Here is a 21,675-nt window from a genome sequence, read left to right on the forward strand (position 1 = left end):
TTCCCATGTTTGCCTAAATGATTAATATTTTAAGCAAAAGGTCATAAAGGATTATTCTTATAGCCTTGCACTCATCCGAGACAGAACTTCCCTTCCTCCCCCCTTCAAAAACAGCACAGAAAATTAAAAGGCTTAAAATGTATTTTAATAAGTTCATGTTGCATTATTCATTTCTCAGAAAAACTTCAAAGGTATTAGGGACAAAATCAAACATGGTACACCAATAAAAAATGCACAGCATAACTACCTAAGATAGGCAAAGCTAAGAGCTACCGTCTGACATTCAGCATACAGCAACCCTGTTCTCAAGATTGTACTAGGCCTATCAAGAAAGCTGTGAATGGCAACATCACAGACACAAAAGGGCCATTTCTGGGTTGTCCTTACCCAAGAAAAAGATGGAGGCAAGTTTAACACAAGATTTTTTAAAGATACACTAAATGAAAATCTCTAAGAGAAAATGTCTTCCTTGGGACATGAAAGGGTAATATATGGGACATAACAGAACCGTATGTATGTTGTCTGTGACCTCTGTGGACATGTGCCTGAATTCCCACCTGGGAGTGATTGGAACAGTGGGGCCAAGGTCATTGGGGGATGTTTGGTTTTTGTGGTATATGTGGCAGGATCTCTGGGGTGAGATAGTGCACTAAGTCGTGTCCAACTCTTGCAACCACATGGACTGTAGCCTACCAGGCTCCTCTGTCTATGGGATTCTCCAGGCAAGAATACTGGAGTGGGTCGCCATTTCCTTCTCCAGGGGATCTTCCCAACCCAGGAATCGAACCCAGGTCTCCAGCATTGCAGGCAGATTCTTAACCAACTGGGGTGGCGGGGGGTGTAAGAACAAGAAAGCAAATAGAACAGGGTGGACAAAGAGTGGAATGATTAAGATTAATGGGGGCTCTAACTGGATCCATTTTGCCATGGCTCCCTGGCCCTCGCAGGCTCTCAACAATCACATGAGATTTTAGGAATGCACCACACAGAATTGATTAGTGAAAGGATATACCACATAGAACTGATTTGTTAAATATCACCCCTCCCTTACCCTCTGCCTCCAACATACTCCCTAGAGTACTACAGGCAGGGAAGACCTAAACTATTGGGAGGAATCCCTAACACTTTTCCAGAGTAGAATTCGGCTAAGTCCAAAAAGGGTCCTTCTTTTAAGGGTTTTGGGAAACTAGACACTGCAATTTTATTAGTATCGGCGACGTTTGTTTGGAGCAAATTCAGCTCCAGGAGCTGCACGGTTGAATGCAGGAGGGGTTCCACCAATTGCCCCAATTCCTTCCATTGTAGCAGCTTGGCCAAAGCGTTCAGTTGTTGGTGGGGTCTTAAAGAGAAAAGAGAATGACATTATAATAGAACCTGTGCCCTAGCTTCCCACCCATCCATAGTCCCTCCCCTGGAGGCCATTTTCACACCACATTCAAGGTTCCTGATGGTAGGGGAGACTAAGCCTGTTTAGAACTATAGTGGATAACCCTAAAAAGGAAGTTGCTGACAGTGCCACCCAACCATCTTTAACTTTTTATCCTGATTCCTACAGGCTAAGTAACATTATATACTAAATTCCTGGGCTGGATAAATGTTAGCCAAGTACTTTTTCCTGAACTAGGTATATGGACAAGGGCAGGCCATCACTCTTCAGCAAATTTAACCCTATTCAAAGTAAACATTTTGACACTACAACTAAACCACCTCAGGATTGCATGAGCCATAAATCTTTTGGACTCACATGTATTTCATATGATAATGCCTAACCTTTGTTGCCTTCCCTCCAAAAAGGAACCTATTTACCCAGGGTAGCAAAAAAATGTCAATCAAGACTAGCCAGTCAGAGGATAAAATATAATTTAAGATTGGGTTTGCATGAGACTCAAAGAGCTTGAGATTAACATTTTATAGATAACAGTGATCCTAAAAACTATTTAATCTGTAGCAAAATTGCAGCAGGCCCAAGGACCATGAAGGCAAAGTCCTTCCTCCTATCACCATTTAGCTACTATAAAGCTCTGCAGTTTACCAATCCCAAGGTTCCATCTGGCATCATAGTGGCTGGTCCTGGAGGAGCTGGGGTACCAGCTGGCACAGGAGCAGGGGGCATGGCACCTCTGTTGTTTATGCCCATAGCACCTAAAGCAGAGTAGTGATCAATAGAGGAGACAGACATTGACATTCTTTATCTATGCCAAAGGAAACAAGTCAAGACTTCTGGGCTAAGACATGTTACCCTCCCACCAAAATTTGCTTCCAGAAATGTCAAGCCCCTAAAATTTGGACTAGGTAGGAGAAGCTACATAGTCCACCAGAGATGAGACAAAAAAAGAAATCTGTACCATTCATCTCCTAAGTCCTTACCTCCCATAGCCATCTGACCCATCCGTATCTCTTGCTCTCTCTGAAAAACAAAAAAACACTCAAGACAGTCCAAGACAGCACTGCATTCATTCTACCACAATCCACTAAGGACCACACACTAAAGAACATCTGCAACAGCTCCTTGAACTAACTCACTGTAGTTGTACAATGAATTCAAGTTTAGAGCTACTAGGACACAAGTCAGAGTTTCCTATTAGGAACAAATTGAGAGATGAAAGGAGAGACACATGATTTCTTTCAGGGCTCCAACCTGTACAACTGCTGAGGACATCAGAAGACCAGACAAGGCTGCCACAGGACTGAATCTATCTGATCCTGCAGTCACTGAGATTAAACAGCATATACTAGCTCCAGCTTTTCATCCTAAATTGCCTGTGAGGTAAAAAGAGTTCCTCTTCAAACCTTACCTTTCCTTCCTATGACTGCTTCTTTCTAAAAGAAGTGTCACAGAATGGAAAAATTGGTCATAGCCTATTGTGTTTTCTAATCCTGGTGGTGAGTTTGTCGTATCATGGGCACATGAGAGATATACCGCATCAGGGAAGGTTCCCTTGAATCCTTCCTGCTGTCGTCGCATCATTTCTTCTTGTTGCCGCCGCATCTCTTCCTCACGGCGCCTGCGCTCCTCCTCCTGCCTACAGAGTCACCAAGATATTTAAGCACAGGCATTCCAGAACTTGAACAGATTATCTATCTTAATAGGGGACTCAGCCAAGGAGATCCAAGAGCCCACTGAAAACTACCTTAGTTCTCCAGGCAACTGTTAAGTGGGCCCAGCCCTAAAACAACCCAGATGTGTCCTTTAGGGGAAAAAGTTCTTTCCCAAAGGAGCCAGCCTCATGAGACCAGTCACTCAGCTGCTTTCCTCTTTAGTGCAGTCCCAAGAATTCACAGAACCATGGGCAGTCAAAACATCTACCTAAAGGGAGAACTTAAGAAGCAGCCAGGAAATATTTGCCAGCATATTTACAAATGCATGAGGTAGCATGGTGGTAAGAAGCAGGAGTGAGACACTACCTTGTAGAGCTGGTGAAGAAAAAGGGTTGGAGGAAAAAAAAGTTACCTGAGCTCCAGCTGCTTTCGTTTTTGCACTTCTTGATTGTGCAGCTCTTCCATCCTCCGAAGTTCTTCTTGACGCCTCATCAAATCTAGAAAAACAACAGACCAATTCAGAATATTCTTCACCCTCCTCATATAGGCCCATTAATTTTCCACAAATAAAGATCCAGAAAGCAAAGGGGATATTTAATCCCTGAGTGGCCATCTGAGGTATCCAGATTCCAAAAATGAAGTCAAACCTATTATTTCCTTCTCCACAGAATCCAGTATCCTCTGCCACATCTCCAAGCTCATTTGCCTACCAAGATCAACAAAATATTTCAGAGAATAAAAGCTGAAGTTTAGGCCTTTCTCTACTGATTGATACAAAGAAACTCCTGAAAAAAAGTTATTTTGTCCTTCTTCTAGTTTTAAGCCTTAGGTAGATACTCACCCTGCCTCATTAGCATGACCTGGTGCTCATGGCGAGCAGCCTCCATCTCCATCTCCAGCTTCTCACGAGCTTCCTTGATGTTTCGGTCCACTTGGTCCTGCTGCTGCTTTTCCATCTCAATAAGTGCCTTCCAGCGCATGGCATACTCATACTCAAAGGAGCCAGGCTGTGCAAATCTGGGTGGCTGCTCTCGCTCTCTATTGACAAGGTTTCTGGGTTACTAAAACTCTGTCCAAGATTCTCCCAACTAAACACTACATTCCTCCCAAGGGCCAAGACAATGGCTGCCACTGAACACATACAGCAAAGACTTGCCTCTTTTACACAACCCATTACAAGCCTCCTTAAGAATAAATAGGCAAACAACTAACAGGGAATCTGACAGGATCACATACTTGTGAAATTGCTGATTCTTTATAACCAGCTTCTCTGGGAGTCCCTCCTCATCATCTAACTGGTCCATGGGCTCCACAGTCACAGGTCGAGGAAATCTGGGAGAAAGAAAAACACTCAGTTAGTCAAATTATAACCTTCATTAGGCTTCCCTCTCCACATGAGTCAGTGGCACAATGAACTAATTAAGGGTCAGCACTAAACAATTAAACATACTTCTGAAGGTGCTTTTACACCTAGTCCCAAGTAACCAAGTCCTTTAAACAGAACTCTGTGGAATCTGGGGTTGACAGGATGGGGTCAGTGTTCAGATCTCTGAACACAGCCTTTAAGTAGGTAAAGTACTTAAGTGCGGGGCTGCCCCATTGCAGCCATCATTTGCCTGCCATGCAGGAGATGCTGCAGGTACCACAGGCTTGAGCCCTGGGTTGGGAAGATCCCCTGGAAAGGAAACAGCAACCCACTCCAGTATTCTTGCCTAGGAAATTACACGGATAGAGAAGCCTGGTGAGCTACAGTCTATGAGTTCACAAAAATGTCAGATACAACTGAGCAAGCAAACTCAGAACTCAAGATAATGACTTAGAATAAATACTAAGAGAAATGTTGCATGCACAAAACAATTTACGAGTTCTAAAACTTCAAAGTAAGGGGAGATTTAACACTGACTAAATGACAACTTACTGAAAATGTCTATCTTTTAATCCTCATACCATTTCCATTAATTTAAGATTATACTGAAAACCCTACCAGAGAGCTGGATTGTATCTAGTCTTCTAAATGAACACAAGAACATGCTTCTTAGAGGCTAACTCCCGAGACCACAGAAGGAAGTAGCATTTAAGGTATGTTTCTGAAAATGACCCCTCACTCACGTGGTTAGCAGGAAGGAGCCTTCACTGCATCTGTCCAGAGCTTTCCGAGCAGCTGGCTTCCCTGAGAATTCAACAATGCCTTTTCCTGAGGGCCTGCCTCGATCATCCACAATGACTACAGCCCTCTCCACCTGGCCGAACACAGAAAAGGCCTCCTCCAGCAGTTCATTGGACACATACTGAGGAAGGTTTCGGACTGTAAGGGATGCACTGTGGCAGGCAAAGCGCACACGCAGCTGCTTTCCACGGAGTGGCATGTTGTCCAGTTCTACTTTGGCAATCTCCGCTAGGGTTCGTGTTTCCTAGGAAGCAGAGCAAAGTCAGAATAACTCAATAGCTGAACAATGACCACCTACACAGCCATCAAGAGTCTAAAGTACCATAGCTCAATACCTCAATGTCTCAAAAAAAAACAAACAAACAAAAAAAAACAACCCAAAACCCTTGGCAACAACATACAAAAAAAATGGATGGAACTGGAAGAATGGATTCATGTGTTTCAGATAATTCTTTGGTTAACCTAATTGCTCTGATGGCCTTGTAATAAATCAATTGGAAATTCTAGAGTTAACATGACTTACATGGTCATCAGTATCACAAGCTATTCTCTTAAGTGTTAAATCTGGACAACAATGACCAGCATAAAACCTACCCTTACAATACAGAAGTCAGAATTATTTTAGTTTCAGCTAGCTATGTACCAGAGTAATCAGAATCATTACACCCTCCAAGAGGCCTCTTTAGAACCACAGACCTTGATGGGACCCTCCCCTCCACATTCTTAAAGAGGAATCTGAGCCCCAGAAAAAAATGACTTGCCCATATAGTTTTGAGTTAGTGGTAGATCTGGAATGAAGACTGGTTCTAACCATAACATCCAGTGATCTTACTAGCACATTATGTTCCTCATTTATGGAGATAGATAACGCCCAAAAAGGTTTCCCCCACATACTTAAACACATTTCCTAAATCAAATCAGACATCTACACTTAAAAATGATTATGATAAATGTTATATTATGTGGATTTTAGCAATTAAAATTTTTCTTTCAAAGTAGATACAAAAAAAAATAGATAAAAAACTGTCCCCTCAAAGTTTTGAAGACTCTTAAGTGAGATAATACATGCATAAGGGCTTTGGAAATAAATTATATAAATCTTGATCATTACTAAAAGTCTTTTCCCATTTTTTCAGGAAAAAATCTTAACTTACTAAAAGTATTTGTAGGGGACAGTAAACAGGGGAAAGGTACAGAAAAAACAAGATTAACTATGACTTGATAATTATTGAAGCTGGGTAACAAGTATGTGCAGGTTCACTGTACTATTCTCTCCACTTCTATATGCTTGAAATTTCCCAATTAAAAAAAGTTCCAAAGGGCATACTTAAACCCCAGAGTCCTAGGCAAATAAACCTATGTTGCCTTGAAACAAAAACCTATCAGGAAAAATTAAAATAAAATATGCATTTTGTCCTGTTCTACCAACTATAAGCTTTTACAAACATCATCTGAGAATTATTTCTACTGCCTAATTTTCCATATCCATCATTTCCCAGCTTCACCACCATTTAGAGCCCATGCTCTAAAAGCCTACAGCTGCTTACCAAGCGGATAAAGCCAAAGCCCTTGTCCTTATGAATGAAGACTTCGCCTGCCTTCCCATATTTCTCAAACAGTTTCCTCATTTCCTCCTCAGTGATGTCAGGAGGAAGATTGCCCACAAAGAGCCGGCTACGCTGGGTGAAGGTCTTCTCTCCTGGTTTCCTAAAATTCTTCAGGTCAATAGTCAAGCCTTCATCTGAGAGAAGAAACATAGTCACTTAAAAGATTGGGGAGAGATTTACAACAACTGCTGCTAGATAAGAAATGTAATTGCTGTAGAGAAGTCAACACCATTTCCCAATGGAATCTATCCACTAACCACTTATCAGTAAATTGCACTTAGAATGTGAAAGCAGTATGCAAAGATCTGGGGGGTGGAGGGAGGGAGGACGGACTTCTCAACAGCTCTACTGTGGTCCAGGAGCCAACCTAGACTAACTCAGAGACAGAAAGACAATACAAGAGTTACTGTCAAAGAGAAAACCAAGCAAGTCAAGGAGCTCTATGTCAGAAGTGACTGGATTTTTACATTTAAAACATAATTACAATAAAACAAAAAACAAAAAACTGTCCCATTTCCCAATCCCAAATCAATCTTCATAACCTTAACAGTTCCCATTCTTTCAGGCTTGGGGTAATATAATGAAAAGAAATGAGTTAGGAAAGAGTATTCTTTGTAGGAATTTTTGGAAATAAGGAAGATGAGGTTGTTTGTAGTTTTAGACACATACAAGAGGTGCTCAAAGTTAGCTGAATGGATGGGAATGTATCTTTAAAGATCTTTTACTCTGATTAAAACTAGGGAGGCAGAGGCCCCAGGCTAAAAGTATAATACTCAGTATCAGATTTCTTCTCCATTAAGTCTTAAAAACCTTCTTTATATTTTCTCATATGATGATTACCACAGTAAGAACCAAGCTCTCAGGTAAAACATGCAGCCATCTGTTTAGCAAAAGGATGTGCCAGTGCAGCAAAGCAACCTGTATTCAACTGCTATCCTACAGATCTGCTCCTTATTTCAGAGAATCAGCCTTTTTCTATCCTAAATATTGAGGTAAATAGGGAAAAGAACAACAAAAGTGTGCCACAAAAGCCCATTCCTTTATAATCCCAAGAGTCGAATCTAAAAATCAAGAAACTATTCCCAAGAGAGAACCGACTTGGGAATAGTTTCTACTTCATTACCTAGCATGTACTTACTCTGGCTGCTGGCTTGCTGCCCATTTGCAGGCATTGGTGGAGGTGGTGGCTGCTGCTGTTGCTGCTGGTGGTGCTGCTGATGGTGATGTTGATGATGCTTCCTTGGAGTGTGGTTTTGTTTCTCCAAGTTAAAAGTTTTATTGCTCTGCATCTTTGTACCCTAAAAATAAACTGGAATGTCAGACACATTCAGTGCTTAGAACATATTCAGTCACTAATTTCCTGGTGACTTACATGTCAGTCAATCACCTATGGTACTATTTCAAACAGGTATGGTGAAGGAGTACAATTCAAGCATCTAAAACCACCAGCACTAGCAGTTATACTGCACACAGAAACTAGACAAGTACTAAATAAGAACAGCTTGCAATAGAATGACTTGAGGAACCTTCCAGTTCAATAACTACATGCATTGAAGTGACTTTCCCAAAATAATCTACTCCCTAAAAAATGGCCCTATCATAATATTAAATCACTTTAAAAATACAATTATTGAAATAGATTCTTGTTATCTCGAGGACTAGTAAGTCTTGTTTTTCTCTGGCACCTTGCAACCCTAGCCTACAGTTGATACTGTGGAACAGTATGGGCTGTATAGACTTAGACATACTTATATTTGAAACATGGTCCTAACACTTACTAGTAAATTACTTTTGAACCAGTTCCTTAAGTTGTTATAAAAGGGATAATAAAAACACCTACCTCTCAAGGTAGCTATGAAGATGAATAAATATGTGAAAATACTAGTTCTGTACTAGCATATATTGTTATTACTAAATATCATTATTAATCACAATAGAAAGATAAACGACTACCAAAGTAATAGAAGCATCAAATACAAACATATACAATCATAAAATATTAAATTTTGTCATTTAAAATCAACATAAGGGAGTTCCCTGGTTGCCTAGTGGTTAGGATTCCAAGCCACTGTTGTGGCTGGGCTTCAATCCCTGACTGGGTAATAAGAGATCCTGTAAGCCACTCAGCATGGCCAAAAAACTCATAAGATTAAAATGAAAATTCCTGGTATAATCCAGGCTGAATACAAAAGTTGATGGTTTTAAGATGGAAATTTCCTAACAGATCAGCTGAGGACCATCTCCCTTATCCAAAGGCAGTTTTCCAGTAAATTAAAGGACAAAAATCAATTCTTAATCGTTTACCCTAAACATAAGACCCTCCAGTCAGATTTAACTGAAAGAAAGATGCAGAAAATTATCTTTTCCCTGAAAACTGTATTATTAACATCATATGATTCCCTTAAAATAAATTATATTCCTCAGATTAAAAAAATGTGACAAAGGCTTGGTAACTGTTGATTCTGGATGAGGAATATACAAGACACTTATGTGTATAAAACTTTAACAGTGATACATTTTTTATATCATATCCTACCAAAACTGAAAATATCAATGCAGTTAAGTTCTATATAAAGTTGTTTTATAAGACAACAGGTAACAAGAGGTATCAAGATGTTCATATTTCTTAACTCAGGAATTCTACTTCTAATAATTTATTCTAAGAATATAATTTTAAGACTTAAAAACTACATCCATGAAATAGTCACTGTAACTGACTTTCCAGTAACAAAATGATAAAAATGACTTTTTCTTTTTTACTGATTTTTTACATTAATTCAACAAATATTCACCAAATGCTTATTTGCTAGACACTATTCTAGGTGCTTGGGATGAATCAATGAACAGTCTTGCCTTCACCAGAGATAACCTTCCAGTGAGAGAAAACATACATAATAATTAATTTACATAGTACTTAAGAGGTTTAATGCTAGGAGAAAATAAAAGTTGAATGGAGGGGAAAGTGGACAGGAAGTGGAAGGGGAAGATTTGCAATTTTAAACAGAGTTGTGAGTTTAGCCTCACTAGAAATCTGACATTCAAGCCAAAACTTGAATTCTCATTTATATCATTTCATCAGTCTTGTTCTTCATTAATAAAGTACAAACTACATCTTTAACATAGGAAACAATAAAACAAAAACCCAAAAACTGACCACTGAAAGAGTCACTGTTGACATTTTGATATACCATTTCAGTCACTTATTTACATATTTGTATGTACTCTAAATGGTATACTCCATGTCCCTAAATCTTCTACATTTATTGTTAATGGACTCTGTATTCTGCTGTCAACCAAGCCCTTATAGTGCCGGCACACTTAGGTTATTTATAATTTGTCAGTATTATACACCAATGCTCTCAGCTAAGTCTTGGGGCACCTCCATGAACAGATATTCCTCCCACAATTTCCATTTTCGCTTCTTAACCTTTAAAAAGATACATTGTCATTCCAAAACTGCAGCCATAAATGCACTATTTTATATTCACCCTTTTCTCATTCCTCCTGTCAACTTAATTATAATTGTTAATGGTTACATAAAGTCCAATTGGATGTACACTAATTTACTAAACTATTCCCTATGAGACATTTAGGCTGTTTTCAGCTTTTTCCTATTATAATGTTGCAATAAGTATCTCCGTAGGATAAATTCTTATTAAACACCTTTGTGACTCTTGCCACATAGGTTATAGTTTAACAACTTTAAATACTGTGAATAAGGGCAGCAGTTTCAGAGCAAATTTGACACCTTAAAAAAATAGAAAATGTTTTTAAAAATAAGATACAAGAAATTAAAACATAAAAATAGAGCTGGGGATAGGTAAGGTGGGCATTAGCATCAGATGTTTTCCCCTATGAGTCCTACATATTAAACACCCCTGTTCCCCTGATCCCAAAAGCCTATAGCAGAAACTTGAATTCTTTTCACAGCCATTTCTCCAACTATTTCTTTTTACCTCTGGCTAGAATCCAAAGAGTCTTTCTATTTTTTTTAATCTCCAGCCTTTAATTTAAGAGTCAGTGGCCCCAGCCTCAATACCTTGCATCCCATTCAGGAACCCACACTGTTATATGTTAATAGAAATCCTTACAGAGATCCACTCAAAACTGAAATATTAAAAATTCTCTATTTACATCCTAACCACACCTCACCACTCCATTCAAAAAGGCCATTTTACAATTTCTTAGTAGAAATTATCTCTTTGATCATAGGAATGTTTTAAACTATTTAGAATTACTTCAATGGAAGTTATTTTTTATTTTAGAAAGTGCAGTGTGGTAGTTAAGATGTTAATACCAGATATTAACTGATCACTGAATGTCAGGCACTGTGCTAAGACTATATTATCTCATTTAATACTCACAACTATCTTCTGAATAAGAAAACTGATGCACATCCAAGGTCACACAAATGTGATGAAGCATGGAGTAGAACTCAGGTCTGTTGAACTCTAAAGCTCATGCTCATTGCTATGGTACAAACTGAGTAATCGAACTCACCTTGATTTTAGACTTTAGAATTCAAAACACTTACTAAAATGTCACCTAACCTCTAAGTCTTAGTTTCCTCATTTGTAAGATGGGGGTAACATCTATCTCACAGGGCTGGTTATTTTGACTGAACCAGATAATGGACATAACAGCTATTTGTTCCTGCTGGCAATCACCACCCCTATTTCTACATATGCGGTGCTCCAGTTAGACAAATTTCATCAATTACATTCTTCCCTTGCTCTTCTGGATTCTAGCAAAAATTATTTTTACAACCAAACTGCCTACCTTTGTGTCGAGTAAATGTCTCCATAATACCAATCTTTATACTCTTTCCCTTCAGTTTATTTCCCAAGAAGGCATTCAACAGTAAACACAAAATAATACTGTATAAATCACCTAAAACAGTGCCCACAAAGTAGCAAGTATTCAGTAAGCATTTGTCCCTGTAATCTACTTCTGATGATGACCACCAATATAATTTGGAAATATGTGCAGATATCTGGGTAATAAATTCACTGCCCCTAGCCACTGGGGCCTCTGAAAAGGGAATAAATCATAAAGATCAACAGTAAGGATTTATGTCTACTTATTTGCCCCAAAGACTAACCCTGATGGACTTCTTGAGAGCAAATACATATTGCTGTTAGAAAAACTGGGGCTATTTGCAAAACAACTGCACAAATGTTGTTTAAGACCAAACACTACACCACATATCTGAAACCTAAAAAAAAAGTCCCCTTAATTTTCAGGAAAAGGATCAACTTTTAAGTGGAAACTGTGTGTGGGGTAAATCTGGTAAAAACCTACCAGATGGAGATGGCTGCCTGGATGTGGATCAGCCTGAAAGCTGCAGGAGGCACTGGCAACGTAAGGCCCTTTTCTAAGAATTTCTTAGGACCTTTCACTTAGTAACAAGAACATGGACAAAGACACAATATAAATCTAGCCAGGATCCCCCCATTAGAGTGGCCAGATGTATCAAATAAAAACACATTACAGTTAAATCTGAATTTCAGATTTTGAAAAATAAATGATCTTTAGTGTCCCATTCCGCGTATACTAAAAAATTTGTTGTTTACGTGAAATTCAAATCTAACGGGGTGTCCTGTATTTTCTCTGACAACCCTACCCCTACCTCAACTTTGAAGATAACAAAGTGCCTCCCAGTCCTCCTTAACCTCGACTTCTGTTAAGAACACAAAGCGGCAGCTTACAATAGTATTTCCAAAAGTAAAATACCCGATAGGAAATCCATAAAATTAATTTTCATTTTTTTAAAAGTGATATCATAAATAGGTCGAGTAGATAGGCAACAGGACAAAAAAAAGTCTTCAGGAATCTGCCTAGGAAAACAACAAGGGCTGGACTAGCAGATGAACTTCCCAGCTCAGAGTTTTGACAAAGAAGCATCGCTGGGGTAGGGGAGGGGGCCCCCTTTCTCCTCCGGAACTAACGGCCTCACGAGGTCGAGAGGAGGAGCGCCCGACAAAGCGCCTCCTCCTGCAGCCGCGACTTCAGTGCTCCCGGATAATAGACCCCACACCCTCAGGCCCAGGGCGGCTCAACGATTGGGGAACTTACTGACAAGGTTCAGCTTCCAAGATGTGTTGCACAAAAAAACGACAAGGGAAGGGAAACGGGAACCAAGTTAAAGCAGAAGGCGAGATCAAGGGAGAGCGATGGGCCCCCGCGGGTGGGATGAGGAGACCGTGTGGCCGCGGAGACAAGGCCTCAAGGGGCCGCAGAACGAACGGCCCACCTTCCTTCAAACCCAGCCTCGCCCTCATCTCTTCCTTCACCGATTGTCGCTAGAAATCCTACTCTTCTCTCCAACAAGAACTAAGTCGACCCCATACTCACCCTCCACCGACTGTTTTCTGCTCAGAGTAACGGCGACGCTACACGGCCTTTACCGTCCCGAGAAAAGAGCGCGCGACCGCCGGAAACGAGACGGCGGAGATCGGTGCCTCCCAAGGGGTACAAAGTAGCGTTCCCTATTGGTTATCTGATATGCCAATCAACATTTATCTCCAGAGGTGGAATCGGTTTTCCACCATTTCTTCGATCTTATTGGCTACTAAATGTGAAAGACTGGAGTTCGTGTGAACGACAGATGGGGACAAAGAGCGAGGCTTTGTAGCGAGTGCGCTTGCGCAAGTTGCGTCCGCTAGAGGCGGAAAAGGAAGGGGGGAGGGGGATAAACGGGTAGGGAGTGGAGGGTCGGAAGGAGAGACGTCAACTAAGTAATGGAAAGACCGAAAGACCAAGTGATGGGAGGGGCAGAGGAGAGGGGGAAAAAGGGAGAGAGAGAGGAAAGTGGAAAGAGAGGGAAAGAGAAGGGGAGATAATGTGCGCGTAGGCGTGCTCTGAGAATTCCTGCACTGCGCCTGTGCAAACAGCTAGAGTAACAATGTCATTGTATTCAGTGTAGTAGATCTCGCTTTTTTCTACTGAAAAAATGCCCCGCCATGTTTCTTTTTTCACATTTCCTCGTTAAGACTTACACTCTGACACTTCTTACTTAATCAGATTTTCTAGTTGCGTCTCCTGCTGCCAGGTGGACTCATGAAGCCCAGCTGAAACAGTCATTACTATGGTTATGGTTAAAGAAAGGGATGGAGGAGAGGAGGGGAGATCGATACCTCAGTCTCTGCGTAATTACACAGAATTGTAACCAGCACTCTTATTTCCATGGTAACCAGGGAACCCAGCAGTCCAAACATCATTATTGTTCCCGTGCTTTACAGAGAGAATCAACAGGTGTCATCATTGCCATGGATACATTTTAGGCCTCCAGATCAGACTGATTTCTGTATTCCAAAGGATGCCAATTTTTCAATAATGCCTAGCTAGCCCTGTGGCTAATCGAGGACTACAACTGCTCACCTGATAGGTCTTTGTAGTTAGTTCCCACTAACTCACACTCAGGGTTTCAGGGTCTTCCCACTGGCGCCACCTTATGTGGGGACACAGTGATCTAAATCTGCATTGTCTAGAACCTTCTGCAATGACAGAAATGTTCTATTTCTGCTCTGTTCAATATGGCTGTACCTACTGGCCATATGTGGCCATTGAGAACTTGGAGGAGTGCGCGTGAGGAACTGAATTATTAATTCAACTTCATCTTAATTAGCTAAAATTCAAGCAGTCACACAAGGCTAGTGGCTACCATATTGGACATATCAATACCAATGATTACCAAACTTTTTGAGAATAAATAATGCCTCTGTTGGGCTTCCCGGGTGGCACTAGTGGTAAAGAACCCACCTGCCAATGCAGGAGACACAAGAGACTGGGCTTCAATCCCTGGGTCGGGAAGAGCCCCTGGAGGAAGGCATGGCAAACCCACTCCAGAATTCTTGCCTAGAGAATCCCATGGACAGAAGAGCCTGGTGGGCTATGGTCCACAGGGTTGAAAAACGTCGGACATGACTAAAGGAACTTGGCACGCAGGCAACACCTGTATAATGAAAAATGAATTAATACCTCTACCCTGAAAAAGGCATTTTTCCTGCTTACAGAAAACAAAAACAAATACCCAGGAGTAAAAAGAGAAAAGTCTCTCCTGTTCACCCCAGTGGTTACAATTATGACTGCATTCTTGCATTTCTATTTTCTATATTTATACTGTCCTGCTCAAAGAGAAAAGTTTCTACCTTTTTATACATGAAGGATTAAGCTACATATATTTTTCTGGGCCATGGCTTTCTCATTTTAAAAATACTTTAGCTATCTTTCCATATAAATGCATAAAGATCTATAAGGACTTTTAACATCAAATATCTTACAGACTCTGGCATGATTGTTTTTAGTATATGTTGAGTGAAAAACAAAGTTACAAAAAAGCTATGGATTCAATAACATTTCAACGAACTTTTTAATTACCATAGCTGTTTACACCATTGGAAAACCAAATAAAATAACAAAAGAAAACTTGTACTTTTGTATTTTAAGTATCTTTAAGTATCTTGTATCTTAAGTATTATGTATCTTAAGGCAATCACAACATAAGCAGAGAAATGTTAATGTAAACAATACTGTAGGCAAATGAAATAATAGTATCATGCTAAAGGTAAAGGTCACAAAGAGTCGGACAAGACTGAGTGACTGAACTGAACTGAAAAGGTAAAGGTAACACAGCTCTACTTGAGTGGATCAGGAATGGCTTCACAGAAAAGAGCACCTTTTAATCATCCTAACTAAGAGGTTGAAGTCAGAGACACCAGTGTACAAAGGTTCAGAGACAGAATGACCTATGTTTTAAGTAATTTGTCATGACTGAAGAGAAGTGGGGAGGCTGAATGATTGGAAATTAGACTGAAGAGATGGATATAGGCTAAATAATTAAGGGCCTGTGCCATACTTAGAATTTTTTACTTGAATCTGTAGATGATGGAGCTCAGTCATCTCTGACTCTTTGCAGCCTCATGGACTGCAGCCCACCAGGCTCCTCTGTCCATGGGATTTTCCAGGCAAGAATACTGGAGTGGGTAGCCATTCCCTTCTCCAGGGGATCTTCCCGACCCAGTGATCAAACCCAGGTCTCCTGCATTGCAGGCAGACTCTTTACTGTCTCAGCCACCAGGGAAGACAAATAATTAAGAGACTGTGCCATGCTTAGAATTTTTTACTTTAATCTGTAGGTGCTGGAGAGATTTAAGGGTTTTGTAAAAGTAACATGTCTTTATTCTCATTTTAAAAGTAATAAATGCTTATTGAAGGAAATATTCAAAAATACACATAAACACCATCCATGGGCTTCCCAGGTGGCGCTAGTGGTAAAGAACCTGCCCACCAATGCAGAAGACCTAAGAGACACAGGTTCAATCCCTGGATCAGGAAGATCCCCTGGAGAAGAAAATAGCAACCCATTTCAGTATTCTTGCCTGGAGAATCCCATGGACAGAGGAGCCTGGCAGGCTACAGTCTATGGGGTCACAAAGAATTGGACACAACTGAAGCGACTAAACACACACACATAAACATCAAAATTCACTATGCAGAAATAGCTGTTGGACTTCTCTGGTGATACAGTGGATAAGAATCCACCTGCCAATGTAGGGGACACGGGTTCGATCCCTGGTCTGGGAAGATCCCACACGCCACGGAGCAACCAAGCCCATGCACCACAACTTCTGAAACCCACGCACCCTAGAGGCCACATGTGCAACTGAGCCCACCTGCTGCAACTCTGAGCCCACCTGCTGCAACTACCGAAGCCCATGCTCTTAGAGCCTGTGCCAAGACAGACCACTGCCATGAGAAGCCAGCACACCAAAACGAAGAGTAGCCCCACTCACCGCAACTAGAGAAAAGCCCACACACAGCAACAAAGATCCAGCACAACCATAAATAAATAATTTTTAAAAAGAAACAACTGTTAGCATTTTGGTAGATTTTCTTCCAGGCTATCACAGATACATGCACACACACACACACACATAGACAGAGAGACAGAGACAGAGAGAGACAAAGAGACTGAGAGACAAAGACAATAATTTTTTCCATATATGATAGGTCTGAACTTCAGAAAGATTACTGTATTAATGTACTGAGGTTGCTGTAAAAAATTACCACAAACTTGGTGACTTAACAGGAATTTATTCTCTCACAGTTCTGGAATCCAGCAGTCTGGAATCAGTATCACTGGGATGAAATCAAGGTGCCAGCAGGGCCAGGATCACTCAGGAAGCTCTAGGAGTGTTTCTTGTCTCATCCAGCTTCTGGTTGGCTGCATGGCTCCAATTTCTCCCTCTGTGGTCACAGGGCCTTTTCTTCTTCTTTATATGTCAAATCTTCCTCTGCCTCTCTCATATAAGCACACTTGTCATTAGATTTAGGGACCACCTGGAATACTCTTCATCTTGAGATCCTTAACTTAATCACATCTGCAAAGTCCTACTTTTTTGCCAAATAAGGTAATATTCACAGGCTCCATGAATTAGGACATGGATATATTTGGGGGGCATTATTCAGCTACCACAGTCACTCTGGCAACAGTGTGTAGTAAAGATTGGGAGAGACAAGCTAAGAGATCAGAACACCGGCTAGAATACAATCATAATTTCAGGTGAAAGATGGGGAAGGACTGAACGAAGTCTTTGTAGGGATAGAGAAGGGGAAACCAAATCTAAATAATTAGAAGGTAGGATCAAGGAGGGAGAAGGCAATGGCACCCCACTCCAGTACTCTTGCCTGGAAAATCCTATGGACGGAGGAGCCTGGTAGGCTGCAGTCCATGTGGTCTCGAAGAGTTGGACACGAGTGAGCGACTTCACTTTCACGCATTGGGGAAGGAAATAGCAACCCACTCCAGTGTTCTTGCCTGGAGAATCCCAGGGACGGGGGAGCCTGGTGGGCTGCCGTCTAAGGGGTCGCACAGAGTCGGACACAACTGAAGCGAGTTAGCAGCAGCAGCAGCAGCAGCAGGATCAATTAAGAAGGTAAGGAGTAGAAGACTAGAATGATTTGCAGGTTTCTGGTTTGGGTGCCTGATTGTCTGGTTGTGCCACTAACTAGGACGGGAAGCAGGGGAAGCAGAGGGAAAGTCAATCAGTGCAGTTTTGGTCAAGGTGAGTTTGAGGTGAGAAGAGCCAACCAAGCAACAGAGGAAAAGGGTCAAAGCAAGGCTCTGATAAGTCCATTTTTTCCTAATTATCATTATCAATCACATAATACTTGAATATTTTCAAGGTGCTGAACATAATAATGGCGCTAGTGGTAAAGAACCCGCCGGCCAATGCAGGAGATGCAGGAGGCACATGTTCGATCCCTGGGTCAGGAAGACCCACCTGGAGGAGGTCATGGCAACCCACTCCAGTATTCTTGCCTGGAGAATCCCATGGACAGAGGAGCCAGGCAGGCTACAGTCCTAGTGGGGTTGCACAGAGTTGGACACACCTGAAGCGACTTAGCACGCACACTGAACATAGTAATATAGGGTTTCTCAGTACTAAGGATGATCTGTCCTCCACAAATTACCAACTAGATAAACAGGTAACATCAATTTTTTAAAAAAGGTGGCACTTCCCTGGCAGTCCAGTGGGTAAGATTCCACTTCCAATTCAGGGGCCACGGGTTCCATCCCTGATCAAGAAACTAAGATCCCACATGCCATGTGGTGCAGCCAAAAAGAAAAAAGTGAATGGTCCAGTGTGCAAGACTCTTTTTTTTTATTATTTTAATTGGAGGCTAATTGCTTTACAATATTGTGGTGGTTTTTGCCATACATTGACATGAATCAGCCATGGGTGTACATGTGTTCCCCATCCTGACCCTCCCTCCCACCTCCCTCCCCATCCCATCCCTCAAGGTCATCCCAGTGCACCAGTCCTGAGCACCCTGTCTCATGCATCGAACCTGGACTGGCCATCTATTTCACATATGGTAATATACATGTTTCAGTGCTATTATCTCAAATCATGCCACCCTCGCCTTCTCCCACAGAGTCCAAAAGTCTGTTCTTTACATCTGTGTCTCTTTTGCTGTCTCGCATATAGGGTCATCGTTACCATCTTTCTAAATTCCATATATATGCGTTAGTAAACTGTATTGGTGTTTTTCTTTCTGACTTACTTCGCTCTGTATAATAGGCTCCAGTTTCATCCACCTCATTAGAACTGATTCAAATGAGTTGTTTTTAATAGCTGATTAATATTCTATTGTGTATATGTACCACAGCTTTCTTATCCATTCGTCTGCCGATGGACATCTAGGTTGCTTCCATGTCCTGGCTATTGTAAACAGTGCTGCGATGAACATTGGGGTACACATGTCTCTTTCAATTCTGGTTTCCTCGGTGTGTATGCCCTGCAGTGGGATTGCTGGGTCGTATGGCAGTTCTATTTCCAGTTTTTTAAGGAATCTCCACACTGTTCTCCATAGTGGCTGTACTAGTTTGCATTCTCACCAACAGTGTAAGAGGGTTCCTTTTTTCAAGAATCAATATAGTGAAATGAGTATACTACCCAAAGCAATCTATAGATTCAATGCAATCCCTATCAAGTGACCAACGGTATTTTTCACAGAACTAGAACAAATAATTTCACAATTTTTATGGAAATACAAAAAACCTCGAATAGCCAAAGCAATCTTGAGAAAGAAGAATGGAACTGGAGGAATCAACCTGCCTGACTTCAGGCTATACTACAAAGCAACAGCCATCAAGAGAGTATGGTACTGGCACAAAGACAGAAATACAGATCAATGGAACAAAATAGAAAGCCCAGAGATAAATCCACGCACCTATGAACACCTTATCTTTGACAAAGGAGGCAAGAATATACAATGGAGAAAAGACAACCTCTTTAACAAGTGGTGCTGGGAAAACTGGTCAACCACATGTAAAAAAATGAAACTAGAACACTTGCTAACACCATACACAAAAATAAACTCAAAATGGATTACAGATCTAAACGTAAGACCAGAAACTATAAAACTCCTAGAGGAAAACACAGACAAAACACTCTGACGTAAATCATTGCAGGATCCTCTGTGACCCACCTCCCAGGGTAACGAAAATAAAAGCAAAAATAAACAAATGGGACCTAATTAAACTTAAAAGTTTTTGCACAACAAAGGAAACTATAAGCAATGTGAAAAGGCAGCCTTCAGAATGGGAGAAAATAATAGCAAATGAAGCAACTGACAAAGAATTAATCTCAAAAATATACAAGCAACTCCTGCAGCTCAATTCCAGAAAAATAAGCGACCCAATCAAAAAATGGGCCAAAGAACTAAACAGACATTTCTCCAAAGAAGACACACAGATGGCTAACAAACATATGAAAATATGCTCAACATCACTCATTATCAGAGAAATGCAAATCAAAACCACAATGAGGTACCATTTCAGGCCGGTCAGAATGGCTGAAATCAAAAAGTCTACAAGACTCTGTCTTAAGAACTATAAGTGGACGCCACCTGTATTCAACATTGTACTAGAGGTTCTAGCCAGGATAATTGGCAAGAAAAAGAAATAAAAGGTATACAAAATGGAAAGGGAAAAGTAAAACTTTCTCTACTTGGAGATGACATGATCTTATATACAGAGAAACCTATGGAATCCACTAAAAAATGATTAGAATAATAAAGAAGTTCAGCAGGGTTGCAGGATACAAGATCAATATACAAATGTCAAATATATTTCTATACACTTGCAATGAACAATTTGAAAATGAAAATAAGAAACAATCCTATTTGCAATAATATGAAAAAGAATAAAATGCTTAGGAACAAATTTAACAAAAGAAGTGCAAAACTTATACTTTGAAAGCTACAAAACATTGTTGAAAGAAATTAAAGAAGATCTAAATAAATGGACTTTGATTAATCAGATAACAAGAGTTATCAAGGATGTAGAGAAACTGGAACTCTGCTGGTGAGAATATAAAATAGTTGAGCTACTTTGGAAGATAGTTTGGCAGTTCCTCAAACAATTAAGCATAAAGTTACCATATGATCCAGAAATGGCACTCTACCTGAGAGAACTGAAAACATTTATTCACATAAAAGCTGGTAAAAATGAATGTTTATAGCAGCATTATTAATAATAGCCAAAAGGTACATCAACTGATGAGCGGTTAAATAAATATGATATATCCATCCAATGGAATATTATTCAGTCATAAAAAAGTAATGAAGTTCTGATACATGCTACAACATGGATAAATCTTGAAAACATTATGCTAAGTGAAAAAAGCCAGTCACAAAAACCAACATATTTATATGATTCCATTTATATGAAATGTTCAGAATAGGGGAGTCTATGGAGAAAAAAAGTAGAATAAGGCTTGGATAAGGCTTTGGGAGATGGAGAGATGGGGGAAGATTGCTAAAGGATACAAGATTTCTTTTTAAAATGATGAAAATGTAAAATTGACTGATTATTAATGGTTGCACATATCCCTGAATATACTAAAATCCATTAAGTTGTACACTTTAAATGGCCAAATTGTATAGTATATAAATTCCATCTCAATAAAGCTCTTATTTTAAACAAAGAAGTATAAGTTGGACCCGAAGAAGTGATATTAACCTAAGTTGATTTCTCAAGGGACAGCACCATAGCAGAAAGTCCTGTAGAGATCTTAGGACCCATATAGACCCAAGAGTGTGTGTCTCATAAAGTCAGCTGACCCTCTGTGGAGTAAATTAGGATATGTTGCTTCCCAACCTGGGAGAGATGTTTGGATAGGTCAGAGTGAATGTTAAAGAGTGGAGTGTAGGACTTCCCTGATGGTCCAGTGGTTAAGAATCTGCCTGTCAATACAGGGGACAGAAGTTTGATCCTTCCCATGTCTGGGAAGATACCACATGCCGTGGGGCAATTAAGCCTTCAAGCCCCAGAGCCCATGCTCTGCAACAAGA

At 40.5% G+C, this 21,675-nt stretch overlaps 1 protein-coding gene across 2 annotated transcripts; it reads right to left on the bottom strand.

Moving 5' to 3' along the window:
• Positions 1-129: 129 nt before the first annotated feature.
• Positions 130-13,410, bottom strand: NONO (non-POU domain containing octamer binding). Of its 2 annotated transcripts, none has more exons than XM_055562932.1 (11): positions 13,168-13,410; positions 7,952-8,122; positions 6,754-6,947; positions 5,149-5,450; positions 4,276-4,371; positions 3,881-4,077; positions 3,452-3,536; positions 2,921-3,023; positions 2,368-2,407; positions 2,033-2,142; positions 130-1,339 (listed from the first exon to the last, which is right to left on the bottom strand). In XM_055562932.1, exons 2-11 carry the CDS (start codon positions 8,100-8,102, stop codon positions 1,205-1,207), a joined length of 1,413 nt encoding a protein of 470 aa, XP_055418907.1. In that variant the 5' UTR covers positions 8,103-8,122; positions 13,168-13,410; the 3' UTR covers positions 130-1,204. The 2 variants fall into 2 exon arrangements, with proteins under 2 accessions (XP_055418907.1, XP_055418906.1); XM_055562931.1 differs by having other exon boundaries at positions 7,952-8,111; positions 13,168-13,409.
• Between the last annotated feature and the right edge of the window lie 8,265 nt (positions 13,411-21,675).

Source organism: Bubalus kerabau, chromosome X (assembly GCF_029407905.1).
Source record: "Bubalus kerabau isolate K-KA32 ecotype Philippines breed swamp buffalo chromosome X, PCC_UOA_SB_1v2, whole genome shotgun sequence".
Lineage (NCBI taxonomy): Eukaryota > Metazoa > Chordata > Mammalia > Artiodactyla > Bovidae > Bubalus > Bubalus kerabau.